General features: G+C 37.7%; 1 protein-coding gene across 2 annotated transcripts; it reads right to left on the bottom strand.

Moving 5' to 3' along the window:
* Window positions 1-2,431: 2,431 nt before the first annotated feature.
* LOC107951977 (N-alpha-acetyltransferase 50) lies at window positions 2,432-21,932 on the bottom strand. Of its 2 annotated transcripts, none has more exons than XM_041086968.1 (4): window positions 21,498-21,932; window positions 20,172-20,294; window positions 19,892-19,912; window positions 2,432-2,917 (listed from the first exon to the last, which is right to left on the bottom strand). In XM_041086968.1, the coding sequence occupies exons 1-4, from the start codon at window positions 21,649-21,651 to the stop codon at window positions 2,721-2,723; spliced, it is 495 nt and encodes a 164-aa protein (XP_040942902.1). In that variant the 5' UTR covers window positions 21,652-21,932; the 3' UTR covers window positions 2,432-2,720. The 2 variants fall into 2 exon arrangements, with proteins under 2 accessions (XP_040942902.1, XP_040942899.1); XM_041086965.1 differs by having other exon boundaries at window positions 20,172-20,284; window positions 21,498-21,929.
* Between the last annotated feature and the right edge of the window lie 231 nt (window positions 21,933-22,163).

Genomic DNA, 22,163 nt, shown 5'->3' with positions numbered 1-22,163 from the left:
ATCTGTAGGATGTGGTGGATATGCAAAGACAAAGGACGAAGGTGGGCAATGCTTGCATGGGACAAAGTTTGCTTCCCCAAGGGCATGGGAGGGCTTGGCTTTAGAGACCTTCGGCTTTTTAACCTTGCTTTCCTTGGTAGACTAGTTTGGAGGCTCTTCACCATCAAATACACGTTGTGCTATCATGTGCTCAGCTCAAAATATTTCCCTAGTGGCGACCTCTTCCACCCTAAAAAGGTTGACAAACTGTCTTACACACGAACTAGTATTGCTACTGCTGCTAAAGCCCTCGAAAATGGCTTCGATTGGCAAGTTGGTGATGGGAATAGTATTGATATTCACAAAGACAATTGGGGCTTTGAAGGTTTAGACGGTGACTCACTGCGCTGCACTACTCTGAATTTTTATGAAAGAAAAGTGCACGATTTATGGGTTAATAATCGTACAAGCTGGAATAAAAATAAGGTGCATGAAATTTATGGCTGCAGTATCGTATTTGTAATTTACCTATTCTATCCAATGGCCCAAACGACAGCATGGTTTGATTCCATAACCCTCATGGATTTTACACCTCTAAGTCGGCCTATTCGTGGCTTCTTCTTAAGCAGATGGGTTTTGGTCCTCATAGATTCTTTGGAAGACTATTTGGAAGCTAAAAACCCTTCCAAAATTTCAGGTTTTTACTTGGCGTATGGGACATGAGCTTCTCCCTATGAATGCAAAGATCTCCTCTATAACACAGAACTTTAGAAGGGATTGCCCTAGGTATGGTGCAAGTGTTGAAACCCTTGTCCACACCCTTAAAGATTGTCCAACTGCTCGAGCCATTCTTACCCTCGGTGGACTTGATGGTAGGCTTCTCAACAAAGACTACTTATGTTGCATTGACTGGATCGAAGATGCCATGTGTTTATTGGATAAGAAAGCTATAGTAGATTTTATAACAACGTTGTGGAATAGTTGGAACAACCGAAACAATTATATTTTTCATGGTAAGAAAGAAGAAGCACAGGTCATTTGGGATAGGGCCATAACTCTTTGTTAAGATTTTTAGATTCAAAATATGGTCAACAAGCCGGTGTTACCTTTAACCCCTGCTCTTAAGAACTGGGAGAAGCCATTAAGCGGGACAGTAAAGATAAACTTTGATGCTATTGTTTCCAACGATAAAACGGGGTTTGGTGTAATTGTACGTGACTCTGATTGCTTCGTTATTAATGGGGGCTGTGGTTTCAAAAATGAGAAGATGATGGTAGATTGGGCAAAGCTATATGCATTTGAAAAAAGCCCTAAGATTGCGCGCTCCCTTAACATTGCAAATGCCATCTTCGAAACTGATTATGCTAGCCTCGCAAACAAGATTAAGAAACCAAGAGAGGATATTACAATCATTGGTCATTATATTAATGAGTCTTTGAAAACCATGGAGATGTTAAATAATGTCGTTGTTAATTGAGTCAACCGAAGTTTTAATAAGGATGCGGACTTCATGTGAAATATGCCATTACTAATTATTGTAATTTGGTCTTTAGTATGGACTACCCTACGAAAATCCATGATCTTGTAATTGATGATTTTATTAATTGAATTTTACTCTTTCCGATTTTTTTTTTCAAAAAAAAAAGTCTTTATCGCATTAGATTTTTTGGCTAGATTTTAACTAGCCATATTCATAGGTAGTAGTCACCCAAGAGGGAGTATCATGCACTTTATATGTTGTAAATGACTAGATACATAAAAAATAATTTTTAGTATATATTACGAGATTCATGTACTCGTATGATATATAAATTATAAAATGGACCACCTTCTTCTATCCATGTAATACATGTATGTGTTATTTATTGAATTGTAAAATCTATCATCCTTTATGTATTTATAACTCTAGAGTAAAAACATGTTTCAAACAATAAGAGTAATAAAAAAAATTAGTAGCACAACAAATTCCTAAAAAATTAAAATTACTAAAAACACCTTTGTTTTAATCTTTCTCTACTTTTCACATCTATTGATCATATTAAGGTGTTCATGCTAAGTTTGATGAGTATTGTTTTTTCCATATATTTTAATATATGAACTAACAATAAATTAATTCAATTGATAACATTTAGTTAATTTTATGACTTAATTTTAGTAAAGAGTAGAAAAAGTAAATTTCGGAGATTTTATTTTTGACTAAAAATTTTATTTATATTTCTAATTTCGAGCTTAAATTTATATGACTATTCTTTAATTTATGTCTAGTTATGATAATACATACATAATAAATAAATAAAAATTATGACCAAAGAAAAAAAAAATTCCTGCACACTAGTAACCAAACCAGATAATAGTGTTGGATATGGTTTCCAAAGCCCCATAAAGGTTACCAAGCAGGATGTTATTTTCTTTTTCCTCTATAAACATTTTATATGAAATCTGCAACTCCATGAAAACCGAGATAATCCAACTGATTTATTAAGTTACTTTCAAAAGATGACAGCCAATAAATCTGGAGTTTAAATTACAACATCTGCAAATGTTCCCGACTATGATCTCTTTTGTCTCAAAAATAATTCATCCCATAAGATAAAGTAGGACTCCGATAAACAAATCATAACTCGTCATCAATGCATTTCAGCATCCTTATCATCAAAATAATCCCCAGTATAAGAATCAATAAAATTCAATAAGACAACAATGACCGATGACTCCTGAAAACCAGTTCTACCTTTTACCTGTTATTTGTTCGCTTGAGATGTAGTGATGAACTTGGTAAGAACAAAGCAGTCAGGAGGGTCAATGTTTGTGTAATAGCTCTTGATTCTCTCAGTGATTTCAAACCCGAATTTCTTATAGAAGTTGATGGCATCATCATTGTTTGTCTGAACATGCAAGTAAATTTCTTGTATGTTTTGCTTCAAACAGAGATCAAGAACTGTTGAAGTTGGCATGCATGCAGCAGATAAAGCAACTAAGGAGCAGACCGTACAACATAAGTTATCCAGATGAAGTATGAAGAAGCAGATCAAGCTGCTGTAGTATTTCCGGATGAAGTACTTACAACTACTGAAGTTGATGCTACTATTCAATTTCAGTTTCATTTTGTAATATTTTGTATCTTAGTTAAATTAGAACTAAGTAGGTAGTGTATTTAATGCATTCGGTGCTGATAAGATTGATATATCAGTTTATCAAATTTTACAAGTTGCAATTTGCAAGTTGTGCATGTTGCAATGAAGCCTAAAAATAGTAAGTGAAACTTGTCAAATCTGACCAGCTTATGACTGGTATATATACTGGCAGTATGCCATTTTTCAATCCAATGAATTTCAATAGAAATCTGTAACACCCCGAACCCGAGATCGTCGCCGGAGTCGAACACGAGGTGTTAACAGACTTCAAACCACTTATTAAAAATTTCCCAGACAAGCTGTCACTCTGCGTACTAGTCGCTTTAAAAATCATATCTTGAGTTCTGAAACTTGAAATCCAGTTCCGTGAATTTTCCCTGAAACTAGACTCATATGTCCATCTACAAATTTTTTTCTAGAATTTTTGGTCAGGCCAATTAGTACAGTTTATTAGTCAAAGTCTCCCATGTTACGGGGATCGACTACACTGACCTTTGCACATTACGACTTGGATATCTCCCTTTACAGGGCTTCAATACTGATTTCGTTTGTTTCTATAGAAACTAGACTCAAAGGGGAATCTATGCACATATGGCATGACTTCTAATTATCTCTGGTTAATTTATAATGAATTTCCAAAGTCGGAACAGGGAATCCAGAAATAGCTCTGGCCCTGTTTCACAAGAGTTTAATTATCTCCTAACATACAGCTCATATGGTCGTTTCGTTTCTTCTATATGAAAATAGACTCATCCAGCTTCGATTACATAATTTATTCATTAATTAATTCCTCTCCTACTATTTTTAGTGATTTTTCAATCTCACGTCACTGCTGCTGCCAGCATCTGTTACTAAAGCAACTATGCCTATTTCGTGATTTCTCCTTGATCTAACTAGTAATTCATCATACATATCACAAATTATGATCATGACTAGCCATGCCAAAGGCTAATCATTGTCAAACATCTCCCTACTACACTATTGCCATATCATGAATTTTAACACCAAAAATAATCAACCATGACATATGGCATAAAAATCGAATTTCCAAGACTTACGACCTAACATTATAGAACCAAATCCAACCGAACATTTATGCCATTTTCGCATGGCTAAAAGTTTACATACCAAATTTCAACAAAACATATTAGCCTATACATGCCGAAATGTTCTCCTAGACTGACTAAAAAGAAGATACCAAAAGTTGCTAGCCGGTGTGATGACTTCGATGACGGCCCGATCACGCAAAAAGAGACGAGTCCAAGAAACCTAAAATAGGTGACAAGGAAACACCGAGTGAGTATATAACTCAGTAAGTCATAAGCAATGCACTACCATCCATTAATAACATTATCACAAGAGGAAACAAAATGGAACGAGGCTAGTTACTCCATCCATACCGAACCATACCATAGTTCCTTAAACCTATCGGTTCAATCTCATACCAAGTCATGCATTCACATTCCATATACTAATCAATAGGATATTTGAGGCATTTTCATACATCATTTTATTTTCGTTACAATCATACAACTAAATGACCTTTCACCTATTCCACGATAAATCTTATGTACGTGACTTCAATTATAATTGTCACATAGGTTCAAACTTACCAAGCTCAACTCCAAATATAAACATAGCGCCTATTAGTCATGAACTCAAGGTACTTACCCGGTCCGCTGTCCGTGATCAACTCAATAATGTCGCACACTTAGTGCCCATAGTGATTCAAAAATATATATTAAGTCCGCACACTCAGTGCTATATAATCAACTCGCACACTTAGTGCTATATAATCAAACTCGCACACTTAGTGCTGTACAATTTAAACCCGCACACTTAGTGCCAATCTCATGATCATAAATGTTTATACCCGCACACTTAGTGCCGAGATCAACAACTCAATACATCTCACCTCTTTTCTTTTCATTCAACACTTTCATCACCACATGCATACATGTATATAAATTTATCATTCCATTCGGCATAATTACATAGACATTATGTCTATTTAGATCAATACAAAATATATGCTTGGTGACTTACTTTGTGTTGGGTAAGACGGTTCCAACTCGGCTACTCGATGATCTTTTCTTTGCCTTTGCTTGATTCTCCTCCTTTAACTCCTTGAGCTTAATCAATAAATCAACTAGTTTAACCATCTTGCTAAACATTCATAATTCAATTACACATGCATATGTATGTTTGTATATTCGGCAACCATCCTCACTAATTACCCATTTAGTCGATTATACACATAATTAAAGGTAACATCACGAATGGGCATACTTATGTATATATACATATATATATGTATATATATATACTTCGGAATGGGCTTCACAATTAGATTTAACACCACCTTCATACTCAATTAGATGGCCGAATGCATGTATATATGCACAATGTCAACTATAACATTATTTAAACACCTAATTTCATCTCATGAACACTCGGCCCATTTTTACCCCATATGGCCGAATGTGTAAGATTACATTCAACACCACCGATGTACTTAATTAGGTGGCCAAATATACCAAGTTAGACTTGACATTATACGTCACAAGAACTCTAATTTAATTTGTCAATTGCTTGGCCAAGAACTCATAAGTGCCTTATCTACAACCTATTCGGCCTTACTACTTAAACTTAGCCTTTCATACACTTATCTCTATTGTTTTAGAAGGCCGAATCCTTATGTGTTCCAACATCTAGCTTACTCAATTCAACACATCAAAACGACATTTAGGCCGATTTTGCAAGCACACAAGCCTTTGACCGAATGTCCTTGACCTCTAGTCACCTAAATTTTTATTCTTTAAAACTCATCCAACTCATATTTTTCATTGACAACCTCCTTAACTTCAATTTATTCACATCTTTAATCATGCTACATTCGACCATTATTTAACAGTAATTCATGTATCCTTTTTATTAAACACTCAAAATCAACCATCTTCATACCTCATCACCAAAGACATCAAAATACGAACCAAGAATGTAACATTCATGGCCGAATATCATCTCCATCAGTTAACAAAATTTGAACCATGGCTAGGTAGATTTCAAACTTACAACTTAAAATATACATGAATCTCAAAGAATAATATCAAACATACCTCAATCTAGTTACATGCATGGCCAAACTTCTTAGAAACTTTTCCCTTAGGCACCGAATATTCAAGAGCTTCTTAATCAACTTAAAGGTGACCAAATGCCTTAACTTCAATTTCTTCTTTTTCTTTCTTTAGGTACGGCAATTGTAATAAGGAAAAGGATGAACACTCCTTCTTCCTCCCTTATTTTATTCATCTTTTTCCTTTTTAATTCCTTTCTTTTATTTATTCTAATTTACTTACCAATATTAAATAATAAACAACATAAACTTGGAGGAATGGAACCATGCTTGGCCGGCCACTTAACATGAATTGGGCACTTTGACATGCAAACCCAAACTTTCCTATTTTAATACTATTTGGTCCTTACTTATTTACCTATCATAATTTTCCAAGTCTCTCAACTAGATCCTTTCAAGCAAAATTCACATTCCTAATATAAAATTAAAACATCAAATTTTTATACAAGTACTATCACACATATAAGATATGCAAATAAAATTTTAACTAAATTTTATGACTCGGTTTTGTGGTCCCGAAACCACATTCCGACTAGGGTCGAATTAGGGCTGTCACAACTCTCCCCCACATAAGAAATTTTCGTCCCCGAAAATCTTACCGGTGAATAATTTTGGATATCGATCCTTCATAGAGTCCTCAAGTTCCCAAGTGGCTTCTTCAATTCCGTGTTTATGCCACAACACCTTCACTAATGGGATTTTCTTATTTCGCAACTCTTTTACTTCACGCATCAAAATGCGAACCGGTTCTTCTTCATAACTCAAGTTAGGCTGAATCTCGATCTTAGATGGAGTGATTACGTGTGACGGGTCGGACCTATATCATCGAAGCATCGAGACATGGAAAACGTTGTGAATCTTTTCAAGCTCAGGGGGTAAAATTAATCGGTATGCAACTGGTCCAACTCGTTCGGATACTTCGTACGGACCGATGAACCTCGGACTCAATTTGCCCTTACGACCAAATCTAAGCACCTTCTTCCAGGGTGAAACTTTGAGAAATACTTTGTCTCCAACCTGATATTCAATGTCTTTTCTTTTCAAATCCGCATACGCCTTTTGACGGTCCGAAGCGGCTTTCAAACTTTCACGAATTACTCGGACTATCTGCTCGGCATCCTTAATCAAATCAACCCCAAGGATTTTACTTTCACTAAGTTCAGTCCAAAATAATGGGGTACGGCATTTACGACCGTATAAAGCCTCGTAAGGTGCCATCTTAATGCTTGATTGAAAACTATTGTTGTAAGCGAATTCGATCAAAGGCAGATATCTTTCCCATGAACCACAAAACTCTAAAACACAACATCTCAACATATCCTCGAGTATTTGAATTATCCGCTCAGATTGGCCATCGGTTTGAGGATGGAATGCGGTGCTAAAGTGCATCTTGGTACCCAATGCTTCTTGTAATTTCTTCCAAAATCGCGAGGTAAATCTTGGGTCTCTATCCGACACGATGGAAATAGGTACCCCATGCAACCGAACTATTTGGGAGACATATAATTCTGCCAATTTATTGAGCGAAAAATCCGTACGGACAGGGATAAAATGAGCAGACTTGGTCAATCTATCAACAATGACCCAGATTGCATCTTTCTTACTCTGAGTCAAAGGCAACCCAGATACAAAGTCCATTGTCACTCGATCCCATTTCCATTCGGGTATCATGATTGGCTGAAGTAATCCAGATGGCACTTGATGTTCCGCTTTTACTTGTTGACATATCAGACACCTTGAAACAAATTCAGAAATGTCTCGTTTCATACCGGGCCACCAAAATTGGCATTTCAGGTCATTGTACATTTTAGTACTACCCGGGTGGACTGACATTCGACTACTATGAGCCTCGTTCAAAATCATCGAAATAAGTTCCGAATTTCTTGGAACACATAATCGACCTCTGAACGTCAAGCAATCATTGTCGTCAATCCGGAACTCCGATTCCTTATTCGAAGCACATTCAGCTCGTTTGGTGACCAATTCAGCATCGACTTTCTAGGATTCAAGTATTTGACGAATCAATAATGGTTTGGCCTCTAATTCAGCTACTAGCACCCCATCGGGTGGGACGGATAAGTGAGCATTCACCGCTCTCAAAGCAAACAGTGCTTTCCGACTTAAAGCATCGGCAACCACGTTAGCCTTTCCCGGGTGATAATCGATAACAAGTTCATAGTCTTTCAACAACTCAAGCCAACGTCTTTGTCGCAGATTTAGATCTCTTTGAGTCATCAAATATTTAAGACTTTTGTGGTCCGAATAAATATGACACCTTTCCCCAAACAAGTAATGCCGCCATATTTTCAAGGCGAACACTATGGCCGCCAATTCAAGATCATGGGTCGGATAGTTTCTCTCATGCGGCTTTAATTGTCTCGACACGTAAGCCACAACTCGACCTTCTTGCATCAACACACAACCTAGCCCAAGTAAGGATGCATCACTATAAATGACAAACTCTTTGCCGAACTCCGGTTGTACTAGCACTGGAGCTTCGGTTAAACAGGTCTTTAGTCGATCGAAACTCTTCTGACGGTTCTCTGTCCACTCAAACTCAACATCTTTTTGGAGTAGTTTCGTCAACGGTGCAGCTATCATCGAGAAACCTTTTACAAATCGTCGGTAATAATCGGCGAGCCCCAGGAAGCTCCGAACTTCGGTCATATTTCTTGGAGGCTTCCAGTTAAGTATGGCTGAAATTTTGCTCGGGTCAACTCGAATACCCGATGCGGATACCACATGACCCAAGAAGCTAACCTCTCTTAACCAGAACTCACACTTACTGAACTTAGCATATAACTGCTTATCCCGCAAAATTTGCAACACTAATCTCAGGTGCTCAGCATGTTCGGTCTCATCTCCTGAATAGACTAAGATGTCATCAATGAACACAACTACGAACCGGTCCAAATACTGTCTGAAGATCCGATTCATCAAATCCATAAATACCGCAGAGGAATTAGTGAGCCCGAACGACATCACTAAGAACTCGTAGTGACCGTACCTCGTTCTGAAAGCAGTTTTGGGTACGTCTGAATCTCGAATCCGCAACTGATAATAACCCGATCTCAAATCTATCTTTGAAAACACTAAGGCTCACTTTAGTTGATCAAACAAATCATCAATACGCGGTAATGGATATTTATTCTTTATCGTCACTTTATTCAGTTGACGATAGTCAATGCACAACCTCATGGTTTCGTCCTTCTTTTTCACGAACAATACTGGTGCACCCCAAGGTGAGAAACTTGGTCGAGTGAAACCTCTATCCGTCAACTCTTGCAATTGAGCTTTCAATTCCTTTAACTCAGTTGGTGCCATACGATACGGAGCTATCGAAATTGGCGTAGTTCCAGGTACAAGCTCAATACCAAACTCTACCTCCCGAACAGGTGGTAAACCCGGTAATTCTTCAGGAAAAACATCCGAGTATTCACAAACCACCGGTACAGATTCGGGTTTCTTTTCTAATTCTTTGTCATCAAGTACATACGCAAGGTATGCTTCGCACCCTTTTCTTACATATTTCTGGGCCAACATTGCTGATATTACAGCTGGCAACCCCCTTAAGTCCGTAGACTCAACTCGGATTATCTCATTATTTGCGCACCTCAAATCAATAGTCTTGCTTTTGCAATTCACAACCGCATCATGCGCGGTCAACCAATCCAAACCAAGAATAACATCAAATTCATCAAACGGAAAAAGCATCAAGTCCGCCGGAAAACAGGAATCTCGAATTACTAGGGGGCATTTCTTACACACTTTGTCGACAAGCAGTAACGACCCAAGGGATTTGACACCCGAATTACGAACTCAGTAGACTCAACAGGTAGAGTCTTACTGGATGCTAAGGTTTCACATACATATGAATGAGTAGAGCCAGGGTCAATCAATGCAATCACATTAGTATCAAAGAGAGTGAAGGTACCAGTGATGACGTCAGGGGAGGATGCCTCCTCTCGTGCGCGAATGGCATATGCTCTAGCAGGAGTACGGTTCTCGGCTCGAACAGCCGTATCAGAGGCCCCTCTCTGACTACCACCCCTACCTCCTAAAATTCTCGGTGGTCTACCTCTAGTTGTCACTCCACTAGGTCTTGCACCTTGAATCTTATTCTTCTCATCAAGCTCCGTGCAATCTCTAATGAAGTGGTCCTTCGAACCGCATCTGTAACAGGCCCTGTTAGTAGACTTACCCCAACATTCACCTAGGTGTCGTCTTCCGCATTGGGGACATTCAGGTTTCTCTTGACGATTATTGCCCACACTAGCTACCGAAGTAGCTCGGGAGTCCGTCGGTGGTCATGCTCTGATGGAAATTCCCGCAGTCGTCCTCGACTTATTAGTGTCCTCCCTGAACTTCTTTACAACTGAGAACGGAGCTTTACCCGTCGATCTTTTACGATAGTCTCTAGCTTCAAATTCAGCCTTCTTCTTCTCCTTTCCAAGTTCTTCCGCCTTGCAGGCTCGTTCGACTAGTGTTACGAATTCTTTTATCTCTAAAATACCCACTAGTAGCTTTAAATCTTCATTCAATCCTTCTTCGAATCTTTTGCACATAGCAACCTCATCAGCTACACACTCCCGGGCATACCTACTGAGTCTTACGAATTCATGTTCGTATTCAGATACTGTCATACGGCCTTGCTTGAGTTCCAAGAATTCCTTACGCTTTTGATCAATGAACCGTTGACTAATATATTTCTTTCGAAATTCCGTTTGAAAAAAGTCCCAAGTTACTCGTTCGTTTGGGACTATAGAAATCAGGGTCCTCCACCAATAGTAGGCTGAGTCCCGCAACAAGGATATAGCACACTTTAGACATTCATCGGGCGTGCATGATAGTTCGTCAAACACCCGAATGGTGTTATCAAGCCAGAACTCGGCCCTTTTAGCATCATCAGTAACTATGGCCCTGAACTCCTCAGCCCCGCGTTTCCTAATCAAGTCTACAGGTGGCTTACTCAGCCTCACAGGATCAGTAACTGATGGCATTACGGGCTCTTGGGGTGGATTATTCAAATTCGGGAATGGTTGGACAGCCGGATTGGTTCGGGCATATTGTGCGACCCACTCATTCATCATGGTAAAGAAGGCTTGTTTAGCCCCCTCACCTTGATTATTCGCAGATGACTGAGGTTCAACAGGCGGCATCCCTTGTGCAGGAGCAGCCGCTACACTTTCAACGTCATCCGCCAAGGTTCTCTCTCCACCGGGATCCATTCACTAATCACAACAAAAATTTTAACCGTCAGAAGTCATCACACATTTAAACATTAACATTAAGGCATGTATAGCTAGACTCATACGTGCTATGGTAGTCCTCGAACCGACTAAACCATAGCTCTGATACCAATCAAATGTAACACCCCGAACCCAAGATCGTCGCCGGAGTCGAACACGAGGTGTTAACAGACTTCAAACCACTTATTAAAAATTTCCCAGACAAGCTGTCACTCTGCGTACTAGTCGCTTTAAAAATCATATCTTGAGTTCTGAAACTCGAAATCCAGTTCCAAGAATTTTCCCTGAAACTAGACTCATATGCCCATCTACATATTTTTTTCTAGAATTTTTGGTCAGGCCAATTAGTACAGTTTATTAGTCAAAGTCTCCCATGTTACAGGGATCGACTACACTGACCTTTGCACATTACGACTTGGATATCTCCCTGTACAGGGCTTCAATACTAATTTCGTTTGTTTTTATAGAAACTATACTCAAAGGGGAATCTATGCACATATGGCATGACTTCTAATTATCTCTGGTTAATTTATAATGAATTTCCAAAGTCGGAACAGGGAATCCAGAAATCGCTCTGGCTCTGTTTCACAAGAGTTTAATTATCTCCTAAGATACAGCTAATATGGTCGTTTCGTTTCTTCTATATGAAAATAGACTCATCCAGCTTCGATTACATAATTTATTCATTAATTAATTACTCTCCTACTATTTTTAGTGATTTTTCAATCTCACGTCACTGCTGCTGCCAGCATCTGTTACTAAAGCAACTATGCCTATTTCGTGATTTCTCCTTGATCTAACTAGTAATTCATCATACATATCACAAGTTATGATCATGACTAGCCATGCCAAAGGCTAATCATTGTCAAACATCTCCCTACTACACTATTGCCATATCATGAATTTTAACACCAAAAATAATCAACCATGACATATGGCATAAAAATCGAATTTCCAAGACTTACGACCTAACATTATAGAACCAAATCCAACCGAACATTTATGCCATTTTCGCATGGCTAAAAGTTTACATACCAAATTTCGACAAAACATATTAGCCTATACATGCCGAAATGTTCTCCTAGACCGACTAAAAAGAAGATACCAAAAGTTGCTAGCCGGTGTGATGACTTCGATGACGGCCCGATCACGCAAGAAGAGACGAGTCCAAGAAACCTAAAATAGGTGACAAGGAAACACCGAGTGAGTATATAACTCAGTAAGTCATAAGCAATGCACTACCATCCATTAATAACATTATCACAAGAGGAAACAAAATGGAACGAGGCTAGTTACTCCATCCATACCGAACCATACCATAGTTCCTTAAACCTATCGGTTCAATCTCATACCAAGTCATGCATTCACATTCCATATACTAATCAATAGGATATTTGAGGCATTTTCATACATCATTTTATTTTCGTTACAATCATACAACTAAATGACCTTTCACCTATTCCACGATAAATCTTATGTACGTGACTTCAATTATAATTGTCACATAGGTTCAAACTTACCAAGCTCAACTCCAAATATAAACATAGCGCCTATTAGTCATGAACTCAAGGTACTTACCCGATCCGCTGTCCGTGATCAACTCAATAATATCGCACACTTAGTGCCCATAGTGATTCAAAAATATATATTAAGTCCGCACACTCAGTGCTATATAATCAACTCGCACACTTAGTGCTATATAATCAAACTCGCACACTTAGTGCTGTACAATTTAAACCCGCACACTTAGTGCCAATCTCATGATCATAAATGTTTATACCCGCACACTTAGTGCCGAGATCAACAACTCAATACATCTCACCTCTTTTCTTTTCATTCAACACTTTCATCACCACATGCATACATGTATATAAATTTATCATTCCATTCGGCATAATTACATAGACATTATGTCTATTTAGATCAATACAAAATATATGCTTGGTGACTTACTTTGTGTTGGGTAAGACGGTTCCAACTCGGCTACTCGATGATCTTTTCTTTGCTTTTGCTTGATTCTCCTCCTTTAACTCATTGAGCTTAATCAATAAATCAACTAGTTTAACCATCTTGCTAACATTCATAATTCAATTACACATGCATATGTATGTTTGTATATTCGGCAACCATCCTCACTAATTACCCATTTAGTCGATTATACACATAATTAAAGGTAACATCACGAATAGGCATACTTATGTATATATACATATATATGTATATATATATATACTTCGGAATGGGCATCACAATTAGATTTAACACCACCTTCATACTCAATTAGATGGCCGAATGCATGTATATATGCACAATGTCAACTATAACATTATTTAAACACCTAATTTCATCTCATGAACACTCGACCCATTTTTACCCCATATGGCCGAATGTGTAAGATTACATTCAACACCACCGATGTACTTAATTAGGTGGCCAAATATACCAAGTTAGACTTGACATTATACGTCACAAGAACTCTAATTTAATTTGTCAATTGCTTGGCCAAGAACTCACAAGTGCCTTATCTACAACCTATTCGGCCTTACTACTTAAACTTAGCCTTTCATACACTTATCTCTATTGTTTTAGAAGGCCGAATCCTTATGTGTTCCAACATCTAGCTTACTCAATTCAACACATCAAAACGATATTTAGGCCGATTTTGCAAGCACACAAGCCTTTGACCGAATGTCCTTGACCTCTAGTCACCTAAATTTTTATTCTTTAAAACTCATCCAACTCATATTTTTCATTGACAACCTCCTTAACTTCAATTTATTCACATCTTTAATCATGCTACATTCGACCATTATTTAACAATAATTCATGTATCCTTTTTATTAAACACTCAAAATCAACCATCTTCATACCTCATCACCAAAGACATCAAAATACCAACCAAGAATGTAACATTCATGGCCGAATATCATCTCCATCAGTTAACAAAATTTGAACCATGGCTAGGTAGATTTCAAACTTACAACTTAAAATATACATGAATCTCAAAGAATAATATCAAACATACCTCAATCTAGTTACATGCATGGCCAAACTTCTTATAAACTTTTCCCTTAGGCACCGAATATTCAAGAACTTCTTAATCAACTTAAAGGTGACCAAATGCCTTAACTTCAATTTCTTCTTTTTCTTTCTTTAGGTACGGCAATTGTAATAAGGAAAAGGATGAACACTCCTTCTTCCTCCCTTATTTTATTCATCTTTTTCCTTTTTAATTCCTTTCTTTTATTTATTCTAATTTACTTACCAATATTAAATAATAAACAACATAAACTTGGAGGAATGGAACCATGCTTGGCCGGCCACTTAACATGAATTGGGCACTTTGACATGCAAACCCAAACTTTCCTATTTTAATACTATTTGGTCCTTACTTATTTACCTATCATAATTTTCCAAGTCTCTCAACTAGATCCTTTCAAGCAAAATTCACATTCCTAATATAAAATTAAAACATCAAATTTTTATACAAGTACTATCACACATATAAGATATGCAAATAAAATTTTAACTAAATTTTATGACTCGATTTTGTGGTCCCGAAACCACATTCCAACTAGGGTCGAATTAGGGCTGTCACAAAATCATTCCAAAAAATACTCTCTCAAATTTTGTTTTCTTTTACCAAGTAAAATTCTGTGTTGTTTATCCTGCAAATACAGAGTTTTTTTAAGCTTAATCTTCCTTCATTCTTTATCCGGGTAAATTACGTTGTTGCTCAAGTTTACACTAAGCTTCATACTTCATCCGGATAAAGTGTGTCAAACACCAACAATTGGTATCTAGAGCCTTATTCTTAGTGGACCTGTCATATTTCAATTCTTACAACCATGGCTTCATCAGGCTTCTCACCAACTGCACCACCAGGTTTTAATGGAGAGGGCTACCACATTTGGATAGTGAAAATAAAGGCCTACCTGCAGGCATTCGATTTGTGGGAAGTGGTCAACTCAAATGTTGAACCAGAACCACTCAGAGCCAATCCAACAGTGGCTCAAATCAGGCAGCATGCTGATGAAAGAACAAAGAGGCATAAAGCTATGTCATGTATCCAGAATAGTGTATCTGATGTGATTTTCACAAGAATCATGGCTTATGAGTCACCAAAGCAGGCCTGGGATAAGTTGAAGGAGGAGTTCCAAGGGACTGACAGAACAAGGCAGCAGCAGCTACTGAATTTAAGAAGGGACTTTGAAAACTTGAAGATGAAAGAGGAAGAAACTGTCAAGCAGTACTCAAACAGAATCATGGCTGTAGTAAACAGCATAAGGCTACTTGGAGATCAATTTAGTGAAGCAAGAATTGTAGAGAAGGTGATCTCAACCTTACCTGAAAGGTATGAGGCAAAGATCTCATCTCTTGAAGACTCAAGGGACTTGACCAGCATATCCTTGACAGAACTGATTAATGCTCTTTATGCTCAAGCAAAGGAGAGCAAGTAGACTGGAGGAACATCAAGAAGGTGCCTTCCAAGCCAAAACTAGACCAGCCTCAAACTCCTCTAGATACAAGGGGAAGAAAACCTGGTCAGACAAGCCAAAGACAGATGGTGCAAGAAAATATCCACCTTGCCCACACTGTAAAAGGCTAAGTCATCCGAGTGAAGTATGTTGGTTTAAACCTGATGTGCAGTGCAAAATCTGCAAAAAGATGGGTCATGCAGAAAAAGTTTGCAAAAACAAAGTCAAACAGAGGCCAAATCAACCTCAACAGCCAAGAGCTGAAGCTCGAGTAGCAGAAGAAGGCAGTGACCAAGAAAAGCAAGTCTTTGCAGTTTCTTGCTCAGCTACCAAAAGAAAAGCCATAAAAGGATGGTTGATTGACAGTGGATGTACTAACCACATGACTCATGATGCTACCATCTTCAAGAAAATTGACAAAAGCTTCAAAACAAGGGTGAAGGTTGGAAATGGACACTTCATCAAAGCGGAAGGCAAGGGAGATGTGCTGATTGACACTCCTATAGGTACCAAACTTGTGTCAAATGTACTTTTGGTGCCTGAAATAGATAGAAATCTGCTCAGTATAGCTCAGTTGCTTGAAAAGGGCTACTCTGTGGTATTCAAAGGCAATGAGTGCCTAATCAGTGATCCAAATGGATCCAAGCTCATATCAGTGACCATGGTTGACAAAAGTTTTGTGGTGGACTGGAACAAAGGCGTAGACAGTGCCTACACAGCTGCTCAGGATGAATCCAAGCTATGGCACAAAAGACTTGGCCATGTCAATTACAACTCAATGACTCAGCTAACCAAAAAAGATTTGGTTGAAAACTTCACTAACTCAGTTGAAAAAGAAGAAGTTTGTGAAGTATGTCAGCTAGGAAAACAAGCTAGACTACCATTTCCTACAAACAAAGCTTGGAGAGCCTCTCAAAGACTGCAACTTGTACACACTGATGTGTGTGGTCCAATGAAGACTCAATCTTTGAATAGCAGTAGGTATTTCATCTTATTCATTGATGATTACTCGAGATATTGCTGGATTTATTTTTTGAAACAGAAATCAGAAGTGGCTTCAGTATTTTTTAAGTTTAAAGCTGCAGCAGAGACTGAAACAGGTTGCAAGTTGAAGACATTGAGGTCTGATAATGGGACTGAGTATACTTCATCTAGGTTAAATACGTTTTGTGATGAAGCAGGCATCAAACACCAGCTTACCAACACTTATACACTTCAACAAAATGGTGTAAGTGAAAGAAAGAACAGAAGCTTGATGGATATGGCCAGGTGCTTGATGTTTGAAAAAAATTTGCCTAAGACATTTTGGGCAAAAGCAATTAACACTGCTGTTTACCTCCAAAATAGGTTCTCAACCAAGGCTTTGGCTCAAAAAACTCCATTCGAGGCCTGGTTCGGGTTCAAACCATCATTGGCTCACCTAAGAGTCTTTAGATGTGTTTGTTATGCTCATATTCCAGCAGCAAAAAGAGACAAGCTTGCTAAAAAGCTCATCCTGGTATTCTGGCGGGCTACAGCAGTATCAAGAAGGGTTATAGAATACTTGATCCTTCAACAAACAAAGTCTTTGTGAGCAGAGATGTTGTATTCGATGAGAAAGTAAGCTGGAACTGGGATAAAAACGAACCAGAGGCAGTCTCTGAAGATCTTGCAACAGACCAGACTGAAGCTGATCAAAATGGTCTTGAAATGGACATTGATGATGAACCAGTCAGAGGCACTAGACCATTGGCTGAGATTTATGAAAGAGCTCATGTGGCTGCTATTGAACCAAACTGTTTTGAAGAAGCTGAAGCTCATCAAGGATGGAAACAGGCAATGGCTGATGAAATCAGTATGATTGAGAAGAATCAGACTGGCAGCTAGTTGAAAGACCAATCAATAGAAAGGTCACTGGAGTGAAGTGGGTATTTAGAGGCAAGCACAATGCTGATGGAAGCTTGAACAAATTGAAAGCAATGCTGGTTGTAAAAGGGTTTAGCCAAAAGTATGGCATTGACTACTTTGAAACCTTTGCACCAGTGGCTAGGCTTGACACCATAAGGCTACTAGTTGCCTTAGCAGCACAATTGCAATGGAAAATTCATCAACTCGATGTGAAGTCAACCTTTCTCAATGGTCTCCTTGAAGAAGAGATACATGTTGAGCAGCTTGAAGGCTTCAAAATTGTTGATCAAGAAGACAAGGTGTACAAACTGAAGAAAGCCTTGTATGGCTTGAAACAGGCTCCAAGAGCCTGGTATAGCAGGATTGATGGCTATCTAGCTAGCCTTGGATTTGAAAGAAGCATCAGTGAACTTACTTTGTATGTGAAAAAGCAAGGTAGAGAAACTCAACTGATAGTGTCTCTATAAGTTGATGATTTGTTAGTAACAGGAGGAGACAAAGCAATGTTGACAAACTTCAAATGCAAGATGCAACAAGTGCAAGATGCAACAAGTGTTTGAGATATCTGATTTGGGACAAATGTCTTATTTCCTTGGCATGAAAATATCCCAAACTCAGCAAAGGATCTTCCAAAGTCAGAAGGTTTTTGCCTTAAAAATTCTAAACAAATTCTCCATGCAGAATTGCAAGGCAACAAGTACACCAGTTGCCATTGGAGAGAAACTATCAAGCCAAGGCGATTTTGAGAAGGTTAGTGAATCAACCTATAGAAGTCTAGTTGGATGTTTACTCTATTTAACTGCCACTAGACCAGACATTATGTTTGCTGTAAGTTTGCTTTCAAGATTCATGCATTGCTGCAATGAAAAGCACTTCCAAACTGCCAAAATAGTTCTCAGGTACATTAAAGGTACACTGAGCTATGGAATGATGTTCACCAAGGCTGAAAGCATGAAATTAATTGGCTATACTGATAGTGATTGGGCTGGATCGATAGATGATATGAAGAGTACCTCAGGGTATCTATTCACCCTTGGTTTAGCCATCTTTTGCTGAAGTTCAAAGAAGCAAACTGTTGTTGCTCAATTAACTGTTGAAGCAGAGTATGTGGCACCTGCAGGAGCTATCAACCAAGCCATTTGGCTAAGAAAAATAATGGTCGATTTAAATCAACACTAAAGGGAAGCAACAGAGATTAATTGTGACAACCAATCTGCTGTTGCAATTACAAAAAATCCAGTGTTCCATGGGAGAACAAAACACTTCAAGATCAAATTTCACTTTGTTAAAGAGATGGAGCAAGCTCAAGAAGTGAAGCTGATTCATTGCAGTTCTGAAGAACAACTTGCTGATATCCTAACAAAGCCCCTTAGTGTGTCAAGATTTGAAGATTTAAGAGCCAAAATAGGAGTTTGCACAATGCAAGCCAAGGAGGAGTGTTGAAGTTGGCATGCATGCAGCAGATAAAGCAACTAAGGAGCAAACCGTACAACATAAGTTATCCGGATGAAGTATGAAGAAGCAGATCAAGCTGTTGTATTTCCGGATGAAGTACTTACAGCTACTGAAGTTGATGCTACTGTTCAATTTCAGTTTCATTTTGTAATATTTTGTAACTTAGTTAAATTAGAACTAAGTAGGTAGTGTATTTAATGCATTAGGTGCTGATAAGATTGATATATCAATTTATCTAATTTTACAAGTTGCAATTTGCAAGTTGTGCAAGTTGCAATGAAGCCTAAAAATAGTAAGTGAAACTTGTCAAATCTGACCAGCTTATGACTGGTATATGTACTGTATGCCATTTTTCAATCCAATGAATTTCAATAGAAATCATTCCAAAAAATACTCTCTCAATTTTTGCTTTCTTTTACCAAGTAAAATTCTGTTTTCTTTACCCTACAAATATAGAGTTTTTTTGAAGCTTAATCTTCCTTCATTCTTTATCCGGGTAAATTACGTTGTTGCTCAAGTTTACACTGAGCTTCATACTTCATCCGGATAAAGTGTGTCAAACACCAACAAGAACATGGTTCAGTAGCCTCGTACCTGCAAAAATACCAACATTTCAACAAATTTCTGGACAAATAAGAAACCTGAAGGTACATGGTTTTTAACCAAATGAACAAATTTTCAGTGAAACATGTTTGGGACGGTTCTTGCATTTCAATATTTGTTTCTTCAGAGTAAGCTCTCAACATTCGGTTGATTATTCTTTCATGATAGTTATCAATAAGCATGAATCAAGGTTATTCCATTGAATCCTTGCAAGACCTACACCAGAAGAAAATTTTATTTGTTTACTAACCAATGCCTAGCCCGCGATATGGTGCTAAAACACCTAATGTCATGATATACACGCAGATGGCCCCACCTTCCTTCTTCTCCAGCCGACAAGCAATTGATTCAACACATATGTCACTGTAATATGCTGAGTTAGAAAGCAAAAGAGTGACAGTTAGACAAGACCGAACATGACTTAAGTATTAAATATAACGTATAGTGTATATAATTATCATGACAAAAGGAAATGGTATGATAATTTTTCTTCGAAAAATAACAGGTTTTGAAATGTCTACAGTTTCAGTGAACAGATATAGACCATAAAGCTCAATAAGCAAGTACCTGCTACATAGCATCGTAATTTTTGGAATCAGGAAATGTTAGCTTCGTATTTTATGACTTTCAGAAGTTTTCTAAAAAAGTTTAATACAGCTACAAACCAACTACCTAGAAGCTCAAGAGCAAAGCAGGGTTAAGATGGATGTATTAGCATTCCATAATATGAGGACAAAGATAGAAAAGACGGTCCAACGTTGAAGATCCATAATGTATTTGAGTCTATGGCAGCAGAAGAGATAATTAATAGTTGCATAGTAGGAACATATATATGCATGTCTTGAAGAGGATGAATGGCACAGATGATGACACTTTTCTTAAGTTCAATAAGCCCAAAAAATTGAATATTGGGGAAAAAAATGGTTGAAGGTGTTAGTTATCAAATGCTGTGGGACACAATAATTAGAACAAGCAATATATATATATATATAAGAAAAGGTTATTAAACCTAAAACCATGAATCCAACAACAAATTACTTTCAAAAAGGGTTCCCCTGGAACAATGCAAGGGGCAATTAATCAAATATAGAAGTTAATGTTTCAGGAACAAAGGCTGCCAATTTCATTACCTAATTAAACATAATGGCTGCAGTTTGGTCTTTCATAATAGAAACATAACCAATGGAAGTTTCAACTTCATTATAATCCCGTTGCGAGGCTTATAAATTCTTATTAAACTACTTATGGATCATTTGTAGGCCCAGAAAAACTGGCATTTTTGCAATGCAAAGAGATAAAACCCTAAAAATGCAAAGCCAAAGCCAAAGCCAAAACCAAAACCAAAAAACACAATAAAAAAATTCCCATAATATGATATGCAGCAGGTAAACGGAAACAATAAATTACCCAATAGATAGTATATGCTAATGAACAGAAAAGAAAAAGCCATGATTGAGAAAAGCCATTGCAGAGAAAGAACTAAACGGCATAGAATAAACAAAGAGAACTAGGCATTGTGTTTTCAATCTAAATAAGGAAAATCCAGAAAGGAATAGGCAAGATATAAGGAGCAGACCAAGCTTGGTGAAATCGCCAGAAGCGAGAGCATCGGCGTAGTACTTGTCGTTGTAACGAACAGGGAAGAGAACAGTGTTGAGCTTCTTCAGCTGCATCACATTCTTGTCCCTCACTCCGTCTAGTGATATTGCAAATTCTCGGCCACCCCCCATTGATTACTTTATGGGTCGAAGAAAATACAAGATTTTTGCTGAAACAATGGTGATGATTGGAGAAGGAATGGTACGGACAAGACTGGAACTCTTGTATGTACAACAATGGTAGGCTTTTATACCAAAGACAAGGAAGGATAGGGAGGAAATTTTGGGTTTCCTTCATTTTTCTAAATTATTATTGTTCGCTTCCCACGACTTTTCATGGTTTATTATTATTATTATTATTTATGCTTTCTTCTTCAAAGCTGGGATTGGGCGTTTAGAATATATGCCAGCAAATGTCAAATGTAGTTACCAACGACAAACTTGTATACATTTCAAAATTATCTTCATAGAACAGTCAAATCAAACAATAACAAACGAATTCCATTTCAAATTCTTCTTATAAATAAAAAGAGAAAAAAAGAATTAATTTTTGAGGACCATAATTGATTCTCACCTCCAAGCGGATACCACATATTATTCTCACGGTTAAAAATTATTACTCCTTTTAATAAAAGAGATTTAAT

Source organism: Gossypium hirsutum, chromosome A02, assembly GCF_007990345.1.
Source record: "Gossypium hirsutum isolate 1008001.06 chromosome A02, Gossypium_hirsutum_v2.1, whole genome shotgun sequence".
Lineage (NCBI taxonomy): Eukaryota > Viridiplantae > Streptophyta > Magnoliopsida > Malvales > Malvaceae > Gossypium > Gossypium hirsutum.
This window is presented reverse-complemented; position numbering and strand designations above follow the sequence as displayed.

Bases quoted from the DNA above. Each gene is read 5' to 3' on its own strand.
- LOC107951977 (XM_041086965.1), bottom strand. From the start codon at position 21,817: ATGAAGGAAACCCAAAATTTCCTCCCTATCCTTCCTTGTCTTTGGTAT. The intron at 19,913-20,171 runs GTTAGTAAACAA...GTATTTTTGCAG, and splicing joins ATATCGCGGGCTAGGCATTG to GTACGAGGCTACTGAACCAT. The intron at 2,918-19,891 runs TTCTTGTTGGTG...CAACTTCAACAG, and splicing joins TACGAGGCTACTGAACCATG to TTCTTGATCTCTGTTTGAAG.